Below are 21392 nucleotides of genomic sequence, written 5' to 3'. Positions count from 1 at the left end.
AGGGGGTATATTGCTTTGCACTTGTCGGTCCGTCGGTCCGTCGGTCTGTCGGTCCGTCGGTCCGTAGACCAAATGGTTTCCGAGTGATAACTAAAGAACCCTTAGGCCTAGGAACTTCAAACTTGGTATGGTGATTGGTCATGACCAGTAGATGACCCCTATTGATTTTGGGGTCAAGGGGTCAAAGGTCAAGGTCACATTGACCTTGTAAGCAAAAAACGGTTTCCGATCAATAACTAAAGAACCTTAAGGCCTAGGAACTTCAAACTTGGTATGGTGATTGGTCATGATCAGTAGATGACCCCTATTGATTTTGGGGTCAAGGGGTCAAAGGTCAAGGTCACATTGACCTTGTAAGGAAAAACGGTTTCCGATCAATAACTAAAGAACTTTAAGGCCTAGGAACTTCAAACTTGGTATGGTGATTGGTCATGATCAGTAGATGACCCCTATTGATTTTGGGGTCAAGGGGTCAAAGGTCAAGGTCACATTGACCTTGTAAGCAAAAACGGTTTCCGATCAATAATTAAAGAACTTTAAGGCCTAGGAACTTCAAACTTGGTATGGTGATTGGTCATGATCAGTAGATAACCCCTATGGATTTTGGGGTCAAGGGGTCAAAGGTCAAGGTCACATTGACCTCTTGGGTAAAAATGGTTTCTGATCAATAACAAAAGAACCCTTAGGCCTAGGAACTTCAAACTTGGTATGGTGATTGTTTATGACCAGCAGATGACCCCTTTTGATTTTGGGGTTAAGGGGTCAAAGGTCAAGGTCACATTGACCTTGTAGGTAAAAACGGTTTCCGATCAATAACGAAAGAACCCTTAGGCCTAGGGACTTCAAACTTGATATGGTGATTGGTCATGATCAGTAGATGACCCCTATTGATTTTGGGGTCAAAGGTCAAGGTCACATTGACCTCTTAGGTAAAAACGGTTTCCGATCAATAACTAAAGAACCCTTAGGCCTAGGAACTTCAAACTTGATATGGTGATTGGTCATGACCAGCAGATGACCCCTATTGATATTGGGGTTAAGGGGTCAAAGGGCAAGGTCACATTGACCTTGTAGGTAAAAATGCTTTCCAATCAATAACAAAAGAACCCTTAGGCCTAGGAACTTCAAACTTGGTATGGTGATTGGTCATGACCAGCAGATGACCTATTGATTTTGGGGTCAAGGTGTCAAAGGTCAAGGTCACATTGACCTTGTAGGTAAAAACGGTTTCCGATCAATTAACTAAAAACACTTAGGCCTAGGAACTTCAAACTTTGTATGTTGATTGGTCGTGACCAGCAGATGACCCCTATTGAGTTTTGGGTCAAGGGGTCAAAGGTCAAGGTCACATTGCCCTTGTAGGTAAAAACAGTTTCTGATCAATAACTAAAGAACGCTAAGGTCTAGGAACTTCAAACTTGGTATGGTGATTTGTCATGACCAGCAGATTACCCCTATTGATTTTGGGATCAAGGGGTCAAAGGTCAAGCTCACATTGACATTGTAAGTAAAAACGGTTTCCGATCAATAACTAAAGAACGCTTCGGCCTAGGAACTTCAAACTTGGCATGGTGATTGGTCATGAGCAGCAGATGACCCCTATTGATTTTGGGGTCAAAGGTCAAGGTCACATTGACCTTGTATGTTAAAACGGTTTCCGATCAATAACTAAAGAACCCTTAGGCCTAGGAACTTCAAACTTGGTATGGTGATTGGTCATGACCAGCAGATGACCTATTAATTTTGGGGTCAAGGGGTCAAAGGTCAAGGTCACATTGACCTTGTAGGTAAAAACGGTTTCTGATCAATTAACTAAAAACGCTTAGGCCTAGGAACTTCAAACTTTGTATGATGATTGGTCGTGACCAGCAGATGACCCCTATTGAGTTTTGGGTCAAGGGGTCAAAGGTTCAGGTCATGACCAGTAGATACTTGATAACCCTTATTAATTGTTTGATCACTGGGTCAGAAGTCATGCATAATAACCTTATCACATGACTAATTGGCTGCTGATAGGGGGCATACATGTTTTACAAACATATCTTGTTAATCTTGCAATCAATCTTTTTTTCGGGCCCCAATAATAAGAATAACCCCATTTTACTATTCTCCCTGTCCAAAGTGGTCAGTACTGGTCAGCGAACCACCCCTTACTTAACGTACAAATCACTTCTCTAAGTACATTTTATTTAAAAAGTATTTTTGCAATAAGCAAAATTTGTAGACCGAGTCATACCCTTATTATTTTCGCCTTTTTTTAAAGAAGAAAAATTAAGAGGAAGAAAAGTTACGATTCATCACGTTACATAGATAATACCGTTTGTAATTTGACCCAACAAAACGAATAAGATAAGTACAGAAATGTGAAACACGTTATCGGCACGTACATGTATCATACATAATCTAGCCGGTCGCTCTTCGGAGTAATCCACTGAAAACAGGTTTTTAGAAAATTGGTTTAAACATATCTTTTTCCAACAGTATACATATTTTATGTACAAGTGATCAACAAACAAACTATTTTTTATCATGGGAAAGAATAGAGAACTAAAGACAAGTCTAATAATAGAATTTTGCTCCTTTAGAGACTTTTTTTCTGAAATAGATTAATTTTAAGAATGTTTTTTATTTAGATAATCAATTAAATAATGTCCGACGGTTTTATCAAATTCATTTTAAAAATTAATTTCTACGGTGACCTTGTTAACAAATCATAGGGACGCATCTTTGACGCATTCACGCGCTGGCAAAGATCAAAGAGACACCTCCCCGCCCACCATTCTGTGTGCCAAACGAAGACGATAAATTTCTCTGTTTCAAAACTGCATGTATGTACATGCAAGACAGATGCAACTTTAAATTCCATCTACCAGTCTACAGTGCAGCCGGACAGAATTGATTTTATGATTAAATCACGTGATTTAAATCACGTGATTTAGATCACGTGACTCCTAACGCGCCATCGATCTTTTCACTTTCCAGTTAATCTACTGTTGTTTTTTTTCCTATTCCAGTTTTCATTACGATAACAGAATAAAGTTCTGCAAATTGTTCATAATTTAATCATTTATACTATCAGTAGATGATGATTAGATGTATTGTGCTGTTTGATTCCATTCTTCCCAATTAGAAACTGTTCAATTAAACTCTGGATTGGCAGAATCAGTAAATTGGGTTATTTAATTGTAAATGCGTATCAGTAAAGCTATGTGGGCGATATTGGAAGCAGTTTTTACTACCATAGATATCCAGTTTTGAAAAAAAAAATGTTTACAGAATACAGTGCATATCTGTATCACAGATGTTCGGCGCGTGGATAGGTCATTACCCCAAACCCCCAAAAGAATACATATATTATTAGTATATATATGTATCTTATTTTAGGGGGATGGGAGTGGGGGTGTAGTGACCTATCAATGCCGACTTCCTTTGATCTTTCTCAATGTACATAAATACTATGGTATTTTCTTATAAAAACGAAGGCCCAATTAACGAAAAAAATTATTTTCATTTCTTTAAAACTTAATGGCGCCCTTTTACAATTTATGGGAAAAAAGAACTTAGTGGCTTTAAAGCTGAACTATTTTCTGCTACTATTTTATCTTGGAATTAATGCAGTTATGAAGTGATGTAGCATTTTGACTATTAAGTAAAAAATGAATCGAGTAAAAATACCACTTTATTTACGTTAAATACCTTTGTCAGAACTATAACATATTACTTCGCAATCAGCGCTGCATGTACCTACTATACTTACTATAGGCGTTTTAAGCATCTTATATATGCTTAAAACCCATTATTATTAAGCACATATTTGTCCCTTTTAAATAGGAAAAAAAATATCCCATTTCAAACGCGTCATAAGCCTTTAAACGTGCAAATACTACCGTATGAATTTTTCCCAATGAAAAGTAATTTTTCCCAAAGAAAAGTAATTTTTCCCAGTGAAAAGGTAATTTTTCCCCAAAAATAAGAGTAATTTTTCCTTAAGAAAAGTAATTTTTTCCCCAAAAAAAGGTGTTGTTTTTTTTCCTAAAAAAAGAGTTTTTTTCCCAAAAAAAGACTTTACAATGAACATAACCTTTGTAGAGCGAAACCTTTTCTACAACAACCGTATAAAAGCGTGCTGCTTTGCAGACGTACAGTAGTAACACATTTAATCGGATGAAGTTATAGTCAATCATAGTTTTATTGATAATAAAAATTCGATTTAATATTTTTTATTTTCAGAATTTTATACAGCACAACGTTTGAGATTATGACAGTGTTTGGGGAACCAACGTTCTTCAATTATTTTTTCAACTTTTTCTTGTACCTACTCCTTGCCCTTGGATTTATGTGGACGTACCATCTCATAAAAGCCGTCATCAAGAAATTGTCCGAAGGGGAGGTAAGTTAAAATCCGATAATTATTAAGAAATTGTCCGAAGGGAAGCTAAATCAAAATAGATAAATATTTAAAAATTGTCCAAAGTGAAGCCAAATTAAAATACGATAAAAATTTAAAAATTTCCGAAGGGAAGAAAAGTTAAAAAACGATAAATGTCAAGAAATTGTCTGATGGGAAGTAAAGTTAAAATCCGATAAATATTTAAAAATTGTCCGAAAGGAAGATAAGTTAAAATCCGATAAATATTATGAAATTGTCTGAAGGGAAGCCAAATTAAAATACAATAGATATAATGAAATTGTCCAAAGGGAAGTTAAAGTTTAAATACGATAAATATTAAGAAATTGTCCAAAGGGAAGTAAAAGTTAAAATACTATAAATATTAAGAAATTGTCCAAAGGGAAGTAAAAGTTAAAATACGATAAATATTAAGAAATTGTCCAAAGGGAAGAAAAAGTTAAAATACGATAAATATTAAGAAATTGTCCGAAGGAAAGGGAAGTTGAAATACGAGAAATATAAAGAAATTGCCCGAACGGAAGCCAAATTAAAACACGATAGGTATTCGTGTTCCTGTTGTCCGTAATTCTTCAGCCTTTTTATAAATGTTAATTTTTTTTAGAGTTAAAATTCTATAAATCAACTTATACCTTTGTATAAAAAAATCATATTTTCTTTCATGTAAATTTTTGCGTATATGAATATGTGAATCATTTAAGACACCGTTATTTGAGAACATAGTTCAAAGGAATTTTTGTTTCTATGGATTTCGATCGCTTCACAATAACTGATATGATTGATATGATTAATATGTCACTTATGCATCTCTGAGACAGTAAAGTAAAATATAAATAACTTACCATTAAGAGACCTTCCTTTGATGCATAAAATATAAATTAAATTATCTTTTGAACTATTATTATATTATAGAGGTATCACTTACAAAGATTTTATTTGAAATTATATTACTTGTCATGCAACTGATCGATGCAGCGGCATTTTATTCGTTGCCATGAGAACAGCATAAAGTTTTATTCAGTACTGAATAAACATGTACATTTCGAGCGAAAAGTGAACTTACTATCATAAATATCTAAAATGAACCTGTCTGTCATTCAATATGGAAAAAAACTTCAATTATTTTAAACCTTTCAATGTTTTAGTGAAAATATTCTAAAACTGTTCTGACTGAATAGCGACAGTGCCGTTCATGATCAGACGACACGGACCGGATGTGCTGGCTGATCTTGGTCTGCACTGGTCGCATATGTAAAATATGTTGCCGCCGGCATACACAATCGCTGTAACAATTTCAATGCTAAATGTAAATGAGATTGTCTCGCTTTGAATTTGGAATAGTACGTAAATTGTCAACCATTAGTAGACGGAAAATGTTTGCAAAAGTCTTTGCCAAGGACCTTGAGCAGCGTTTTCTCAGTGATCAAGCTGGTCAACAGTCACCTGTTTTTCATTTTGAAAATTACACTTAATTCAATGTTTAAGCAGACGACTTTTAAGCAGACGACAATTTTCCCAGCATGCCACGTGTTGAAGGATTTCAATACTCTCGGATAGGGCTATACCATGAGTCAAAATCTATATATTTATTTTCACTTATCTTAGATAATTTTTTCAACTGTAAAAGGTCTTAAATAGAATTTCAATTTAGTGAATTGAATGCAAATTGAACGTTTGTTCGTTTACTGGTTTTTGTTTCATTTGAAATTTAAAGGAAGACACGCATATTAAAAAACAAAGTTGATCAATAGAATACTAAACAAGTGTCTGATCTTATAAAATTTATCAGGCTCAGCGCGACAAACATGAAAGGCTCGGCACGAAAAAGAAATTTATTTCTAATCTTTGCCTGATAAATTTTGTAATATCAAACACTAGCTTGGCAATCTCTATACAGCGTTCATATATATTATTAAATGTCTCATTCAGACATAATCTGGTTAAAAAGAATAGCTGCGGAAAAAAAGTTTAAAGGCCCATTATTCCTCAAAAATGCTGTCATTTTATTCCACAAAAGCTTTAAATCTTTAATATCTTGTCACAGTTTCAAAAAAAATACTCATTTGCCATATACATGTAAATGAACTATCTTTGCTTCTTTTGCTTTGTTGGCATAATTATAGTAAATTTGCATATTGTATTGAAGACAAAATACTATTTTGTTTAAATTTTGCTGCCATGACAACACATTACTGCACATTCAGCGCTTCTTTCTTTAGCTGTTAAATATCTAACATGCTCTAAATCCATTATTAAAACATTAAACATAAATATGGAATTCTGAGGCATATTGTAAACGAATATTTATACAAAGAACATGGACCGATTAGTTAATCATCAATAGAATATCTCTGTGGGTTTTTTCTCATTATGTACAACAACAATATGGCAACAAAATGCTGAATCTGTTGATCTAATAACGAAAGTTATCTTTAATCTTTTCCATTTGAAAACATATGTTGCTTGTTTTCTTTGTTCAAAGCATTTACAATGTAGTTGCAAAGTTTATTATTCGTATATATTCTCCAGAACGTATAATCCCAAGTGTAAATATATTCACGCAAATATATTATGAATTAATGTTCATTTTCCAAGCTTGGAAGTTGAAATACGCAAGTATATTACTTGTAACTTGATCATTTTTGCAGCATTATAAATAAAGACGTTACTGGGATCACTGTAACAGGGTTTCCGAACCACATGGTATGCGACGCCATTTTAAGATATCGCGTGCAACATTGTATGTGTTATATATGCAAAGCGGAAAACTGTTCCCTCCTCGAAGACGTGTTTTTTGCTTCTGCAAGTTACGTTCACGTTTTTTAATAGTTTTTCCGAATGTTAATAATTATTTTAGGAGCTTACATGAGACAAAAAAAATCAGAGACCTTGCCTATGAATAAGAAACTGCTTTCGTATCATATTGTTTGAAATGGAGAATGAAAAAAAAAATCATTTCCGCCTAGCACCTTAACCCGTATATCTTTGACGTAATAGGCCCATTATCTAACGGAAATATTTTTCTATGACGTCATATCACGTATGTTTGTTTTCTATTTTTAGGTAACAGACACGAGGAGCGACACGGAGACAGAAGAAAGTCCACAAGAGAACGGTGCTGCAGTGGCGAACGGAAAATCTTAACCAAAATAATTGTTTAGGATAAATTGTATAATTGTTATTTACTTTCATGGAAAATATGTTATGTAAGATAATTCTTAGAAAGAATTGAGCGTATGTCGGAGGCATTTCTGTTTCCTCCAAGAGTAGATTATGAACTTGTAAATCAAATGTTAATAAGTATTTCATTATATGTATTTAAGGTAACCTTTAAAAAGGTTAACATTTTGTTTTATTTATCTCACACCGGACTGTAAGACTGTTGTTTTTTTTTCTAGCACCGGTGTAAACAGTAGATTATCCAGTCTGATATGCAAGAATGTAATATAGTATGTAATAATAATTAATTGGAGTTGCGTTACAGGCAATTTTTGACATTAAATTTAATATATATCTAAATAAAAAGGATGGGTTTGGAAAGGGTGCCCCGCTCCCTTCCATGGATTGAAAAAAAACCACACACATGCAAAATGTGGGAGAAAATGATATAATTTACCAACATTTTACATTTTTAACAGTTTTATGATATTCATTTTTTGCCCTCTATCCTAAAATGCTATTTTTTAAGTCCAAAATGACTTAAGACTTAACTAGCGGGGTTTCATGTTAAAACGTATTGGGGCGGCTGTTGTCGGCTTCTCGTTTTGATCTATAAAATGCAATTGAATATTAATCAAAATTCATTCAGTTAGAAATATGTTTAATAGTAGAAGCATACATAAAATAGATATATATTTTAGACCTTCGTTAGAGTTTGTATTGTACGTGCAGGAGGTAATGCATATGCATCGTGCATCATGTCTACAAATTGAAGGACTTTCATAGAGCTATATTTTTCAATACCATCATCACCAGCGCTTTACTCAAACGGCTTTGCCAATTAGCCGCTAATTTAATAGAAATTAATTGGTGTATTTTATTAATGAAAGCGCGACGTTATTTTACGTATGCGGGGATGAGCTTTTCTTGTAAATCGATACCAGTTACTTCCCTTTACTTTTGATTGACGCGGGACTGTTCCAGGTCCAAAGGGACATATTTTTAACCTTTCGTTATCTAGTTTTATGAACAGAAACCGTATGCCATGGTTATACCTGGCATAAACATGGTTTGATGACGACTTTATGAAATTAAAGTCAGATGTTTATTACTAGAATAATGAAGGATTTTGTGTTTGACGTCACCATTTGTTAGATCGGTCATTATGGAAGTGACGTCATGCCGACCATATCGTGCTGTGCGAGCTGTTTCATGTTGTTGCCATTCCAATGAATTTATTTGATGTAAATATGTGTTTTTTATTGTGTTTTTCCCTATAGAAAATCGTGGTCAATGACATTAAGCCATGTTGACGTAACATTTAACGTAACTTTGTGGATGACGTTACGTCACTCGGATGTTACATTATTGATGTCAATAAGAAATCGTGTTCGATGGCGTCGCGTAATGTTCACGTTACATTCTTCTGTGAAAGATCACTTTCGACGCCGTAACGAAATTTATCACACACCCGTGCCGATTTTGCGACTCCGTAAATATGGTATTGCACGACCGTGCATATATTTTGACGTGACGTCATTAGCGTTATACAAACATAGTGTAAAGACGCGCTAAATGTTAGCGTTATACTATAGGCGCGTCAATGAAAAATAATTCTTATTTCGCTTTAAACGGTCTTTATTTTGGGTATGTGATAAACAAAATATTAAATTCGTGTAAGTTCATTACTGAATTTATTGCACTCATTGAATAAAATAATATTATGCTCGCCAGAGGCTCGCATAATATAATTTTATTCAACTCGTGCAAAAATTCAGTATTGAACTTTCACTCATTCAATATCCTCCATTTATTTCATCTCATTCCAAAAGTATTTTTGAAGCAGAATTTATTTTGTTGTTTATATGTTCCTAAGTGTAATCATAAAATTATTAACCTATTTCTTTTTTGATCTAATGCTTGCACAATTTACCAGGTTATTTATTTTTATCAAGCTTTTTATATATCTATCCCCCTTCCCATTGCTTTTAGATGTTTTATTTGTTATAAGCAACAGTTCCATCTAAATTATGTGCTCCGATTCTCTTAATGTAGACAAACTCTTACCCATACGTATGTTCTACCCGGTCGGTGCCGATTTAATTATGTCATGTTTCTATTTTTATCACTATTCATTATCATATTTATTTTTGTATGAGGTTTTTGCACACGTTCTATAATAGTACGTATTGCATTCTTATTCATAAGTACTATAAGTAGACATACCAGCATCTTTTCCCTACCTCACGTTTTTACAACTTGATATTGAACCCTTTTTACAATTCTGTTTGATATCTTTTGAATAGCTCTGCTTGCTTTTTTATTCATTAAAGGCCCTTTAGGACCAAGAAACGCTTTTATTTTTTTTCTCAAAATCTTTTTATTTTTGGTATTGTTTTATAGTTTTCAACAAGTTACTCATTGGCCAATTACCTAAGTTGTCTTCGTCTTCTGTTCCTTTTTGGCAAATAGTACATTTACAACGATTTAGTATTTTGTACAGAACTTGAAAATCTGTTTTGTTTACATTTTGCTGCTTTTATTACATGTTATTTTACATCATGTACATTAAGCGCTATTTAATTCAGGTAACAAGCATCTAACATGCGCTAAAGCCATTATTTAAACTATATTAAAACTTATGTTTTACCTTTCTGAAGAAGTAAATATTTATTCATTTCTGAGGCGTAATGGGCCTTTAAGCGGGACTTTGTAACCTTAACCCCTAACCTGCTGGAACCAAAAAGGCTTAGTCTTTGCCACCAGTATAGAGCCAGGCCAGTCAGTACATCTGTGCAGTCTGACCAGGCTCGTGTAGTCTGATCAGGCTCGATACTGACACCAAAATCCCTTTTAAACGTTTAATGAACTTTTCTAAATTAAAGCATTAAAAAGCAATTCCTCAATTACTACAGGTTAAGGGTTCTGACGTCATGACACTGCTTTGTAAATAAGAGTCATATAAAATCATAAGTTCATCAACGAAGTTAAGATACAATGAGCCATCTTGTTTATTGGTTTAAACATATTTGAGCCGTGTCACGACAAAACCAACATAATGGGTTTGCGACCAGCATGGATCCAGACCAGCCTGCGCATCCGCGCAGTCTGATCAGGATCCACGCTGTTCGCTATCAGATTCTCTACTTGTAATAGGGTTTGTAAGCGAACAGCATGGATCCTGATCAGACTGCGTGGATGCGCAGGCTGGTCTGGATCCATGCTGGTCGCAAACCCATTATGTTGGTTTTGTCGTGACGCGGCTCATTTATTTAAACTATCGAGTCCGCTTCCTGGAAGCAACCAGTACTGGTGTCATATGAAGAAACGTGGTCGTGATCCGATTAGGGCTCGAACCCATAGGTTGAGAGGCAGACACTTTACCCCCTTTCTATTTTATTTATTGATACCCGTCATACTTGCTTATTAACCTTGTGTGCACCAATATGAGAATTAATACAGCCATTGTGTATTTAGTTATGTTTGTTTTCAAGATATAAATATATGTGAATTATTTTATATGCAATTTTACTTTTAAAGAAATAACATATCTCCTTAGTTTATCTCCGGTAAATATTTACAAATTTGTCTACGTCTGAAGTGTTTTGGAGAAGTAAAATTTATTTATTTGTTTTACAGAATTGTGAAAATGATTAGAAATATTTGAAGTAGAATTTATCAACTTCATTTTAAAGACAGGAAAAAGGGTTCATTTTTTGTAAATTCGGAGAAAAAAATCATTGAATGTTGCAGAGAACTGTAAATCCTTATGCCAATCTGATAAAAAATTAGCTCTAAATAACAGTCCGCTTTAAGATCTTAACTTTAATCAGATTGATCCTTATGTATTCTTTACTTTTATTCATTTTTGGGGGTATTTTTTACTAAGTTTTACCAAGTTTATATTGAATATAAAATGTTTTTACTCTTTGAGAGTTAATTTTGAGGGATTTCTTGTTTTCTTTTTATCTGTTAAAATGTGATATCACTTTTTTTAAAACTTATTTCATATCTCCATCACTACATTTCTATAATTTTGTTATTCTTTAATTCATTAAATTGCACCTTTGTATTTGGAGAAAATAAACTAAATGTCAAAATGTTTTGTTTCTTGTTTTTGTTTTAATCAACTGTGTTTGTCAGCCTAATTTAAAATATTAACAAACTAAATTCAGTAATTTATAATATTAACATCTTTAGATCTGACACAAAAAAATATTTTAAGATCTAAAATTCATATTTAAATTTAGAAACTTAAAATTAATTAGTATGCATGTATTAATTGTGAGCAGATTTTGGTTAACATTTTCTTGTAATAAATTATACAAAACTTTGAGAAGTTTTGTCCTTATTTCAATATTGAATTGAGAATATGCATAAACATTTCTTTTGTTTGCAAGTGAATTCCTGTCAGGTTCTTGCAATTCAATCAATTCTATATATGAGCCGCGCCATGACAAAACCAACATAGTGCGTTTGCGACCAGCATGGATCCAGACCAGCCTGCGCATCCGCACGGATTTTGACATAGATTTTAGTTCTGCGGCATACAAAATGTACATCAGAAAAAACTATAAAACAGTTTTTACATGTACATCTGTCTGAAATTTCATGTACAGAGTGGCATTAAAAAAAAAAGAAAAAAAAGGATCATGACGACGCTTATTGCCAAGCTAAGAAAATTATAACATATGATATATCAAAATTCCTTGTGGCAAGCTACATTTGATTGCATGAGTAAAGGTCATGATTTTTATAAAAAAAATGATAAAAACTATGATAATTCTCATACAATGGGAGAGATCCAAGAATATGTCGCCAAACAAGAGGGCCATAATGGCTCTGAGTCGCTCACCAGAAACAACTGCTTTTCAGTGTTGGAATGTCAATATATTCTCATATTAAACTTGAGCATAGAATATGTTTAAACAATAATTTGAAGAAATGCCATGACCTGGGGCATTTAAGCTTTAGCTTAGATGGGGCTAATCAAATTAATATGAGCAAACTTGATAAAAGACTACCTAAGAATGCTACAAAAATTGGTGACCATCTATCAATTATTTCAGTAGGAATGATGTTTGAAGGTTTTTTCTATTTTTAGCTTTACTGGCCCCTAAAAGGGGCTAATCAAATTAATATAAGCAAACTTGATAAAAGAGTACCCAAGAATGCTACAGAAAAGTTTGGGCATCATCCATCAATTGGTTCTGAAGTAGGAGATGTTTAAAGGTTTTTCTATTTTTAGCTTTAGCGGCCCCTAAAAGGCCGCCAATCAAATTAATGTGAGCAAACTTGATAAAAGATTACCCAAGAATGCTACAGACAACGTTTGGTGATCATCCATCAATTAGTTCTGTAGAAATAGACATTTAAAGGTATTTCTATTTTTAGCTTTTGAGGCCCCTTTAGGAGCCTATCAAAATAATATAAGTAAACTTGATAAAAGACTACCCAAGAATGCTACAGACAAAGTTTGGTGATCATCCATCATTAGTTTTCTAGAAATAGACATTTAACAGTATTTCTTTTTTATCTTTAGTGGCCCCTAAAAGGGGCCAATCAAATTAATATGAGCAAACTTGATAAGACTACCTGAGAATGCTGTCGACAAAATTTGGTGATCATCCATCAATTAGTTCTGTAGGAGAAGGTGTTTAAAGGTTTTTTTATTTTTAGCCCTAGAGACCCCTAAAAGGGGCCAATCAAAATAATATTAGCAAACTTGATTAAAGACTACCCAACAATGTTACCGACAAAGTTTGGTGATCATCCATCAATTAGTTCTCTAGAAATAGACATTTAACCGTATTTCTATTTTTAGCTTTAGCGGCCCCAAAAAGGGGCCAATCAAATTAATATGAGCAAACTTGATAAAACACTACCCAAGAATGCTGCAGACAAAGTTTGGTGATCATCCATCAATTAGTTCTGTAGGAGAAGATGTTTAAAGGTTTTCCTATTTTTAGCTCTAGAGACCCCTAAAAGGGGCCAATCAAAATAATATTAGCAAACCTGATAAAAGACTACCTATGAATGCTACAGACAAAGTTTGGTGATCATCCATCAATTATTTCTGTAGAAATAGACGTTTAAAGGTTTTTCTATTTTTAGCTTTAGTGGCCCCTAAAAGGGGCCAATCAAATTCATATGAGCAAACTTGATAAAAGACTACCCAAGAATGCTACAGACAAAGTTTGGTGATCATCCATCCATTAGTTCTGTAGAAGAAGATGTTTAAAGGTTTTTCTATTTTTAGCCCTACTGACCCCTAAAAGGGGCCAATAAAATTAATATGAGCAAACTTGATAAAAGACTACCGGGAATGCTACAGACAAAGTTTGGTGATCATCCATCAATTAGTTCTGTAGAAGAAGATGTTTAAAGGTTTTTCTATTTTTAGCTCTGCTGACCCCTAAAAGGGACCAATTGGAATGACATGAGCAAATTCAAGTGTGACTGTCACAAGGATGCTACAGACCAAATTTGAAGTAAATATGCCCAGTAGTTTCAGAGAAGAAGACGATTGTTGACGCATGACGACGGACGCTGGAGCATCCCCCTTTGATACTAATAGCTCACCCTGAGCCTTCGGCTCTGGTGAGCTAAAAAAAGGTTATTATTTGAAACACTTTACAATTTTATTTACAACTATCCTAAAGAAAAAGACATTTTTAATTCGGGGAAGATGGGGAGGGCAGTGTGGCTTACAACAATCAATAATATTATAAGTATATATATATATATATAACTGTCCCAAATAAGAAGACAATCCAAAGGGCATACTTGTTAAATGAAAAGACATTGTTAATTCAAAGGACACAAATACAATGTATTTAATAATGTATTTTCTAGACAAGCACTAGGCACTGCTACTGATATTAATAGTTATAAAGATTTTTGACAGATTATATGGACCTATATAAACGGTTGTTTGTATATATAACCGGAGTCGCTAGGCAAGGGTTATATTGCAAACAACCTTTATAAACAGCCATATAACCTGTCAGAAACATTTAAAACAAATTTATAAGACAGCAAGCATCATGTTTAGAGGAATAAAGCAAGATTTCTTTATTAATCGGCAGCAGCCGTGTTTATAAAACTTTATAAACATCACGATTATCCAATGAAAAGCGACGTTACAAACGTGCAGTATTATAATACTTCTGCTTCTTGCAGTTACGAATCAGTGGCATGCCTGTAATGGTGACTTACTGTTCAATTTTGATCATACATGTACACTATTTGCTCTACACTGATTTTACATGTACATCTTTTTCAATTCTTGCATATTTTACAGGTATGTGATAAAACTCATACAGAATAATAACAATGTTTATTATTTGAGAGCAGACTTGAAATCATGTCGGCGTGCTAACTATTTCTTTCCATTTCAAGTTCAATTACACACTCAGTGCCTGGGTACGATGGTAAATTTAACGCGTATTTCTGTTCAAGATTTTTCGGCACAAAACGTCCTCCGAGATAATGATGTTTTCCTTGGAATAACTTGGCACAAATTTTCGGAGCAGTAAGGGAGATAAGCATGTCTGGCTTTATTCCATTCTCATCACCTGTCTCAATATCCCAGCCTGGAAGAAAATAGGTGAAAATTAGACACATACCAGAAATATCAGGGGTTTTTTCTAGGATTTTGGAACATGACCAATACTAATAGAATTGGGAATTTCAGCGTGTTTTGATAAAAATTGGGAAAAAAAGCATTACTTTAATTTTGCAGTGATTAATTATAATGAATTTAAAGAATCACTGTCTAGGATGGCATTTTCATATGTTTAAGCACTATAACCATGAAAAAGCCCTTATTTTAAAAGATTTTAGAATTTGTAATTCAATATTTTTATTTTGTAACTTTTGATTGGGAATTCGTTCCTGTGGATTGGGAAAGTAATATACTATTTTCAATTGGGAATATGACCGAATATGGGCTATAAAAAAAACCCAAAAAAAGTCCATGAATATGTATTACATGACGAAAGAAATATAACGAAAATGGGATGCCCATCAGTAGCCATGAATGGTGGAGAAAGTTGAAACATCGTTAATGAAGGCAGACATCAAATATTTTGCAGTATCTCTGAATTTTTACAAAGTAAAAATTAACTGTGTTGAGAATTTTAAGACAATTTGTGTATGTCTTGTATATGTAGATACATTGACATCAAAAGTGTATCCTTTTAAATGGAGTAACATTTAGTAATGTCACATGAGGTATTTATGGTATTAGGTCACATTGGGTTACCAAGAAATGCTATAATTTGTTCTGTGTAATCAAATCAAATGTGGGTACAGAAATGTTGTTTTTATGAATTGTGAAAAATGACATGTGACAGGTTTCATAAAAGTTAACCATTATGGAACAAAGAGTTCTCAGTTAAAAATGAAAACAACAAACACAATTTGAAGCGAATATACATACCTGATGGAACATCTATGCTACAGATTGGTGACTCAGTATTCTTCAAAGTTTCCATTACAGGGGCAAATTCTGGCCTGACAGGACCTGGAACCATAGACCATCGGACTGAATCAACTATATAGCTAATTGCCTTTCAATTATGGGTCAAGAACTGATAAAAAAGACACATGCGGTGCTAAAACACTCATCTGCTAAAATCAACACTTTTGACAAAAATTCAAGTTAAAAAGGGGCATAACTTAAAAAAAATTGCTTTCAGAATTATGTCCCCTTGTGTAACAACTGCACCTTGTCATGCAAAGAAAGTATTTCAAGTTTCATGTTGATACCTTTTGAATAATGGGCTACATTTTTGCGCAAAAACAACAATAATAATCATAATAGCTTGACCTTCTCTTGGAAACAGACAAGCTTAAAAGTTACAAAGAATGTAAACAAAAGTTCAAGCTCTTTACAATTATAAAGAAAAAATAGGTTCCACACACCTTTAAAGCTGAACCCGAATAAGGCATCAACAATGAAGTTATACGAGTCTGTAACTGACTGCGATCCTGATGGGAACGTTGACAGGAAAGGCATTTCTAAACCTTCACATTGTTTAAATAGACCATTAAATAAAGGTTTATTCGGCCTCTTTGGATAATATATTGTGGGGTTATATCCCTGAAAGAAAAACACAGGAAAAAAATATATAAAAATCTATTTATTAAAGCACAAAGCCTCCCAATTCCTGCTTATTTTCATGAAAATAGTTTACAAAAGAAAAAATCAAAATTTTCATGAAAATTTGCATGAATCTGGAGGCATGCTGCTTTGGTAGAAATGAATACACTAAACATTAAAACACAATTTATTTTATTGTTCTTTTAAAGCAATTGTGTGATACATGTACACGTCATTGAATCAAAACAAAATGAAATACAGACTGACTGAACTAAAGAAAAAGATACATACAAACATTTTAAGATGTCTGGCACATACAAGTCCGTCACCTCCATTATTTCCTGGCCCACAGCACACAAGGACAGCAGCATTATCTTTCGTCATCTTTTCAACAGGATAACACTTCAAAAATATGCATACATGCATGTTATGAAATTACTAAATTAAAGACAGATTATCAAACCACCTCTTAACTTCCTTGTATTAATTTTATTTGCAAAACTAGGGGTGTCCATGGCCCAGTTTTCTAGGTCTATGACTTAAAACCATGTTCCCTGAACCGTTTTGGGTTTGAATCCTTACAGGAACTTTGGTTTCTTTTAAGTGAGGAAGCTATCCAGCTAGCTCAAGGAGTGAAGATAGTTCTACTTAGGTGCCCGTTTGTGCTTGAAATAATGTACGGAACGGAACCCGACGTCTTCCTCCACCAGTTAAACAGGAAAGTCACCAGGTGACCTATAATGTGTTTTGTGGGACTTAAACCTCAGTGAAAACAACCTGCAGTGCTAAATGCATATAAATAGTTAAAAACTTAAATAAACACAAATGTTTTCCAACATGGTCATTTTATTTTTTTTTATCTGCCTCTACAGAAGCAATGTGAATTACAATAAACAAAAAGTGTAATAAAAATAATTCAAGAAGATATGTATATATTATTATATATATTGTGAACTTACTTTTGCTATGGCCACAGCACAACTATACCCAGCCAGCTCCATCAGTTGATCAACACTAAAGGCATATTCTGTGAATAATTCTTGATCTATGTCCTGAGCCTCTTTCTGACTAAAATTAAACAAAATTAACATTTTCTTTATTTTTTCTTTTTTTTTTTAATTGTACCCATGACTTGTGCATTTGAATGATTTGCGATAGTAAATGATGCGCCAAAACTTCAAAGTTGTAACATACCATACATGTGAACTCTCTGACTTTTTAGCAGGAGACTCCCACTTTTTGCAGCCATATTTTCAAAGATTTTTCTTAAAATAAGGGGTATTTTCACAAATTTAAGAAATCTCCCTACTTTGGATGTCAGAACTTCCTTCTTTGTTTATTGCAAATTCTAAAATCTCCCTCTTTTTGAAGAAAAATCTCCCATTTGATCATCGAAAAAAAGTTTGAACACATGTATAACATACATTTTTTAAGAAGCTAGAGTAAGCAATCACTACAATAGATTAATTTTCAATAGAAAACTAAAGATACTGAAAGGCAATTACTATGTTGTGGTATATATGTCAATATGCAAATTTGTCTATACATCTTAACTTACTTTAAAAATTTAAGGTTTCCAACTTTCACCGCCATATTTCTGTACACCAGATGATGTAAAATTGTATTTGTACGAGCAAGTATGCTAGCTGTTCGTATGAATAAGACCATCAGCAAATAGTTGTCCTGTAATGTGTAATATGAAGTTAATAAATATTTCTTGTGCAGATTTAACTTTAAATATTGTCATCAAAATGTATCATCGTAATACTAAACATAATCATCATCAACATCTTCAATAGTCATCATCATAAATTTGTCAACTGCATCCAAAATTAAATCATCATCATCATTGATTTGTAATCATAATTATCATTATTAGTATCAAATTATTTTCATCAACAATCTCAATATCATCATCATTAACATCATCATAGATTTGTTATTATTATATATCATTATCATCATCACTTTGTCATCAAAATCCTAAATTTTATCATCATCATCAACAAAATTATCATTATAGATCTGTAATCATTATCATATCATCATCATTATTATCATCATCTTTAAAGGGACTTCAGCGAAGGGGTTTTATAGTACTGCTAGACCTGTTTACTGTCCTTGAAGACCTGTTTACTGTCTTAGGGTTCTTAGATTTGTCATCAACATTACCCAAAATATAAATTTAATCATCATCATCATTTGTTCTACTGTTATATATACTGATATAACCTGTTTACCAACTTTAAACACTGTTCAACACTACTGCACATCATCATCAACTGACAAAGACATCATTTTCATGACATTATACTGCAAACATTTGTGTGTGTACTGTTTGTCATTAAAATGCAAAGGCTGACCTTGCCCATCGATGGTTCAAATAACAGTTATATAAACAACAAAAAAACAAAAGTTATCATACTTTATTCACTGTGTAAAAATTGATATTTTGCAAAGTAAATAAAGCGCAATAATACAACAACCAGTATCTTAAGATACTGATTATGTTGAATATTTGACAAAATATGAATGACAGCATCGCCAGAAGTCAACTTTACCTTTTCTATCTCAAGGAAAAAATGCAGGAATTACTGGAATGGAAGCGGCCATTGAACTTTGGAAGGTGTAAAACCCGTCCTCATTCCGGACAGACATACCGAAATTATACGGAAAGAAAACAAAAAAGTATAATCGAAAGACCCTAGCTAGATAGATTAGATTATTTATACTTCAGATAGATAATTCATAGATAGATAGGATTATAGTTAGTAGATAGTTCATAATAGCAAAATAGATAGATAGATAGATAGATAGATAGATAGATAGATAGATAGATAGATAGATAGATAGATAGATAGATAGATAGATAGATAGATAGATAGATAGATAGATAGATAGATAGATAGATAGATAGATAGATAGATAGATAGATAGATAGATAGATAGATAGATAGATAGATAGATAGATAGATAGATAGATAGATAGATAGATAGATAGATAGATAGATAGATAGATAGATAGATAGATAGATAGATAGATAGATAGATAGATAGATAGATAGATAGTAGATAGATAGATAGATAGATAGATAGATAGATAGATAGATAGATAGATAGATAGATAGATAGATAGATAGATAGATAGATAGATAGATAGATAGATAGATAGATAGATAGATAGATAGATAGATAGATAGATAGATAGATAGATAGATAGATAGATAGATAGATAGATAGATAGATAGATAGATAGATAGATAGATAGATAGATAGATAGATAGATAGATAGATAGATAGATAGATAGATAGATAGATAGATAGATAGATAGATAGATAGATAGATAGATAGATAGATAGATAGATAGATAGATAGATAGATAGATAGATAGATAGATAGATAGATAGATAGATAGATAGATAGATAGATAGATAGATAGATAGATAGATAGATAGATAGATAGATAGATAGATAGATAGATAGATAGATAGATAGATAGATAGATAGATAGATAGATAGATAAGATAGATAGATAGATAGATAGATAGATAGATAGATAGATAGATAGATAGATAGATAGATAGATAGATAGATAGATAGATAGATAGATAGATAGATAGATAGATAGATAGATAGATAGATAGATAGATAGATAGATAGATAGATAGATAGATAGATAGATAGATAGATAGATAGATAGATAGATAGATAGATAGATAGATAGATAGATAGATAGATAGATAGATAGATAGATAGATAGATAGATAGATAGATAGATAGATAGATAGATAGATAGATAGATAGATAGATAGATAGATAGATAGATAGATAGATAGATAGATAGATAGATAGATAGATAGATAGATAGATAGATAGATAGATAGATAGATAGATAGATAGATAGATAGATAGATAGATAGATAGATAGATAGATAGATAGATAGATAGATAGATAGATAGATAGATAGATAGATAGATAGATAGATAGATAGATAGATAGATAGATAGATAGATAGATAGATAGATAGATAGATAGATAGATAGATAGATAGATAGATAGATAGATAGATAGATAGATAGATAGATAGATAGAAGATAGATAGATAGATAGATAGATAGATAGATAGATAGATAGATAGATAGATAGATAGATAGATAGATAGATAGATAGATAGATAGATAGATAGATAGATAGATAGATTAGATAGATAGATAGATAGATAGATAGATAGATAGATAGATAGATAGATAGATAGATAGATAGATAGATAGATAGATAGATAGATAGATAGATAGATAGATAGATAGATAGATAGATAGATAGATAGATAGATAGATAGATAGATAGATAGATAGATAGATAGATAGATAGATAGATAGATAGATAGATAGATAGATAGATAGATAGATAGATAGATAGATAGATAGATAGATAGATAGATAGATAGATAGATAGATAGATAGATAGATAGATAGATAGATAGATAGATAGATAGATAGATAGATAGATAGATAGATAGATAGATAGATAGATAGATAGATAGATAGATAGATAGATAGATAGATAGATAGATAGATAGATAGATAGATAGATAGATAGATAGATAGATAGATAGATAGATAGATAGATAGATAGATAGATAGATAGATAGATAGATAGATAGATAGATAGATAGATAGATAGATAGATAGATAGATAGATAGATAGATAGATAGAT

At 32.6% G+C, this 21392-nt stretch overlaps 2 protein-coding genes across 5 annotated transcripts in view; one reads left to right on the top strand and one right to left on the bottom strand.

Moving 5' to 3' along the window:
* Window positions 1-11669, top strand: part of LOC132728532 (ceramide synthase 2-like) — a 38423-nt gene extending 26754 nt beyond the window's left edge. For all 4 annotated transcript variants that reach the window (XM_060714169.1, XM_060714170.1, XM_060714173.1 and 1 more), the window contains exons 10-11: window positions 4231-4390; window positions 7472-11669. In XM_060714169.1, the coding sequence (XP_060570152.1) occupies window positions 4231-4390; window positions 7472-7552 (241 nt within the window). In that variant the 3' untranslated portion in view covers window positions 7553-11669. The remainder of the gene's footprint in view (window positions 1-4230; window positions 4391-7471) is intronic.
* A 2702-nt stretch (window positions 11670-14371) lies between these two features.
* LOC132728531 (NAD(P)H-hydrate epimerase-like) lies at window positions 14372-19331 on the bottom strand. The gene is made up of 7 exons (XM_060714168.1): window positions 19235-19331; window positions 18232-18356; window positions 17633-17741; window positions 16965-17075; window positions 16496-16673; window positions 16011-16094; window positions 14372-15162 (listed from the first exon to the last, which is right to left on the bottom strand). The coding sequence occupies exons 2-7, from the start codon at window positions 18339-18341 to the stop codon at window positions 14945-14947; spliced, it is 810 nt and encodes a 269-aa protein (XP_060570151.1). The 5' UTR covers window positions 18342-18356; window positions 19235-19331; the 3' UTR covers window positions 14372-14944.
* Window positions 19332-21392: the final 2061 nt, after the last annotated feature.

The sequence above is a fragment of the Ruditapes philippinarum genome, unplaced genomic scaffold (assembly GCF_026571515.1).
Source record: "Ruditapes philippinarum isolate M1 unplaced genomic scaffold, ASM2657151v2 ctg5821_1_1_1_1, whole genome shotgun sequence".
Classification (NCBI taxonomy): domain Eukaryota; kingdom Metazoa; phylum Mollusca; class Bivalvia; order Venerida; family Veneridae; genus Ruditapes; species Ruditapes philippinarum.
Note: the sequence above shows the minus strand (reverse complement) of the source record. Positions and strands in the feature narration are given on the sequence as shown.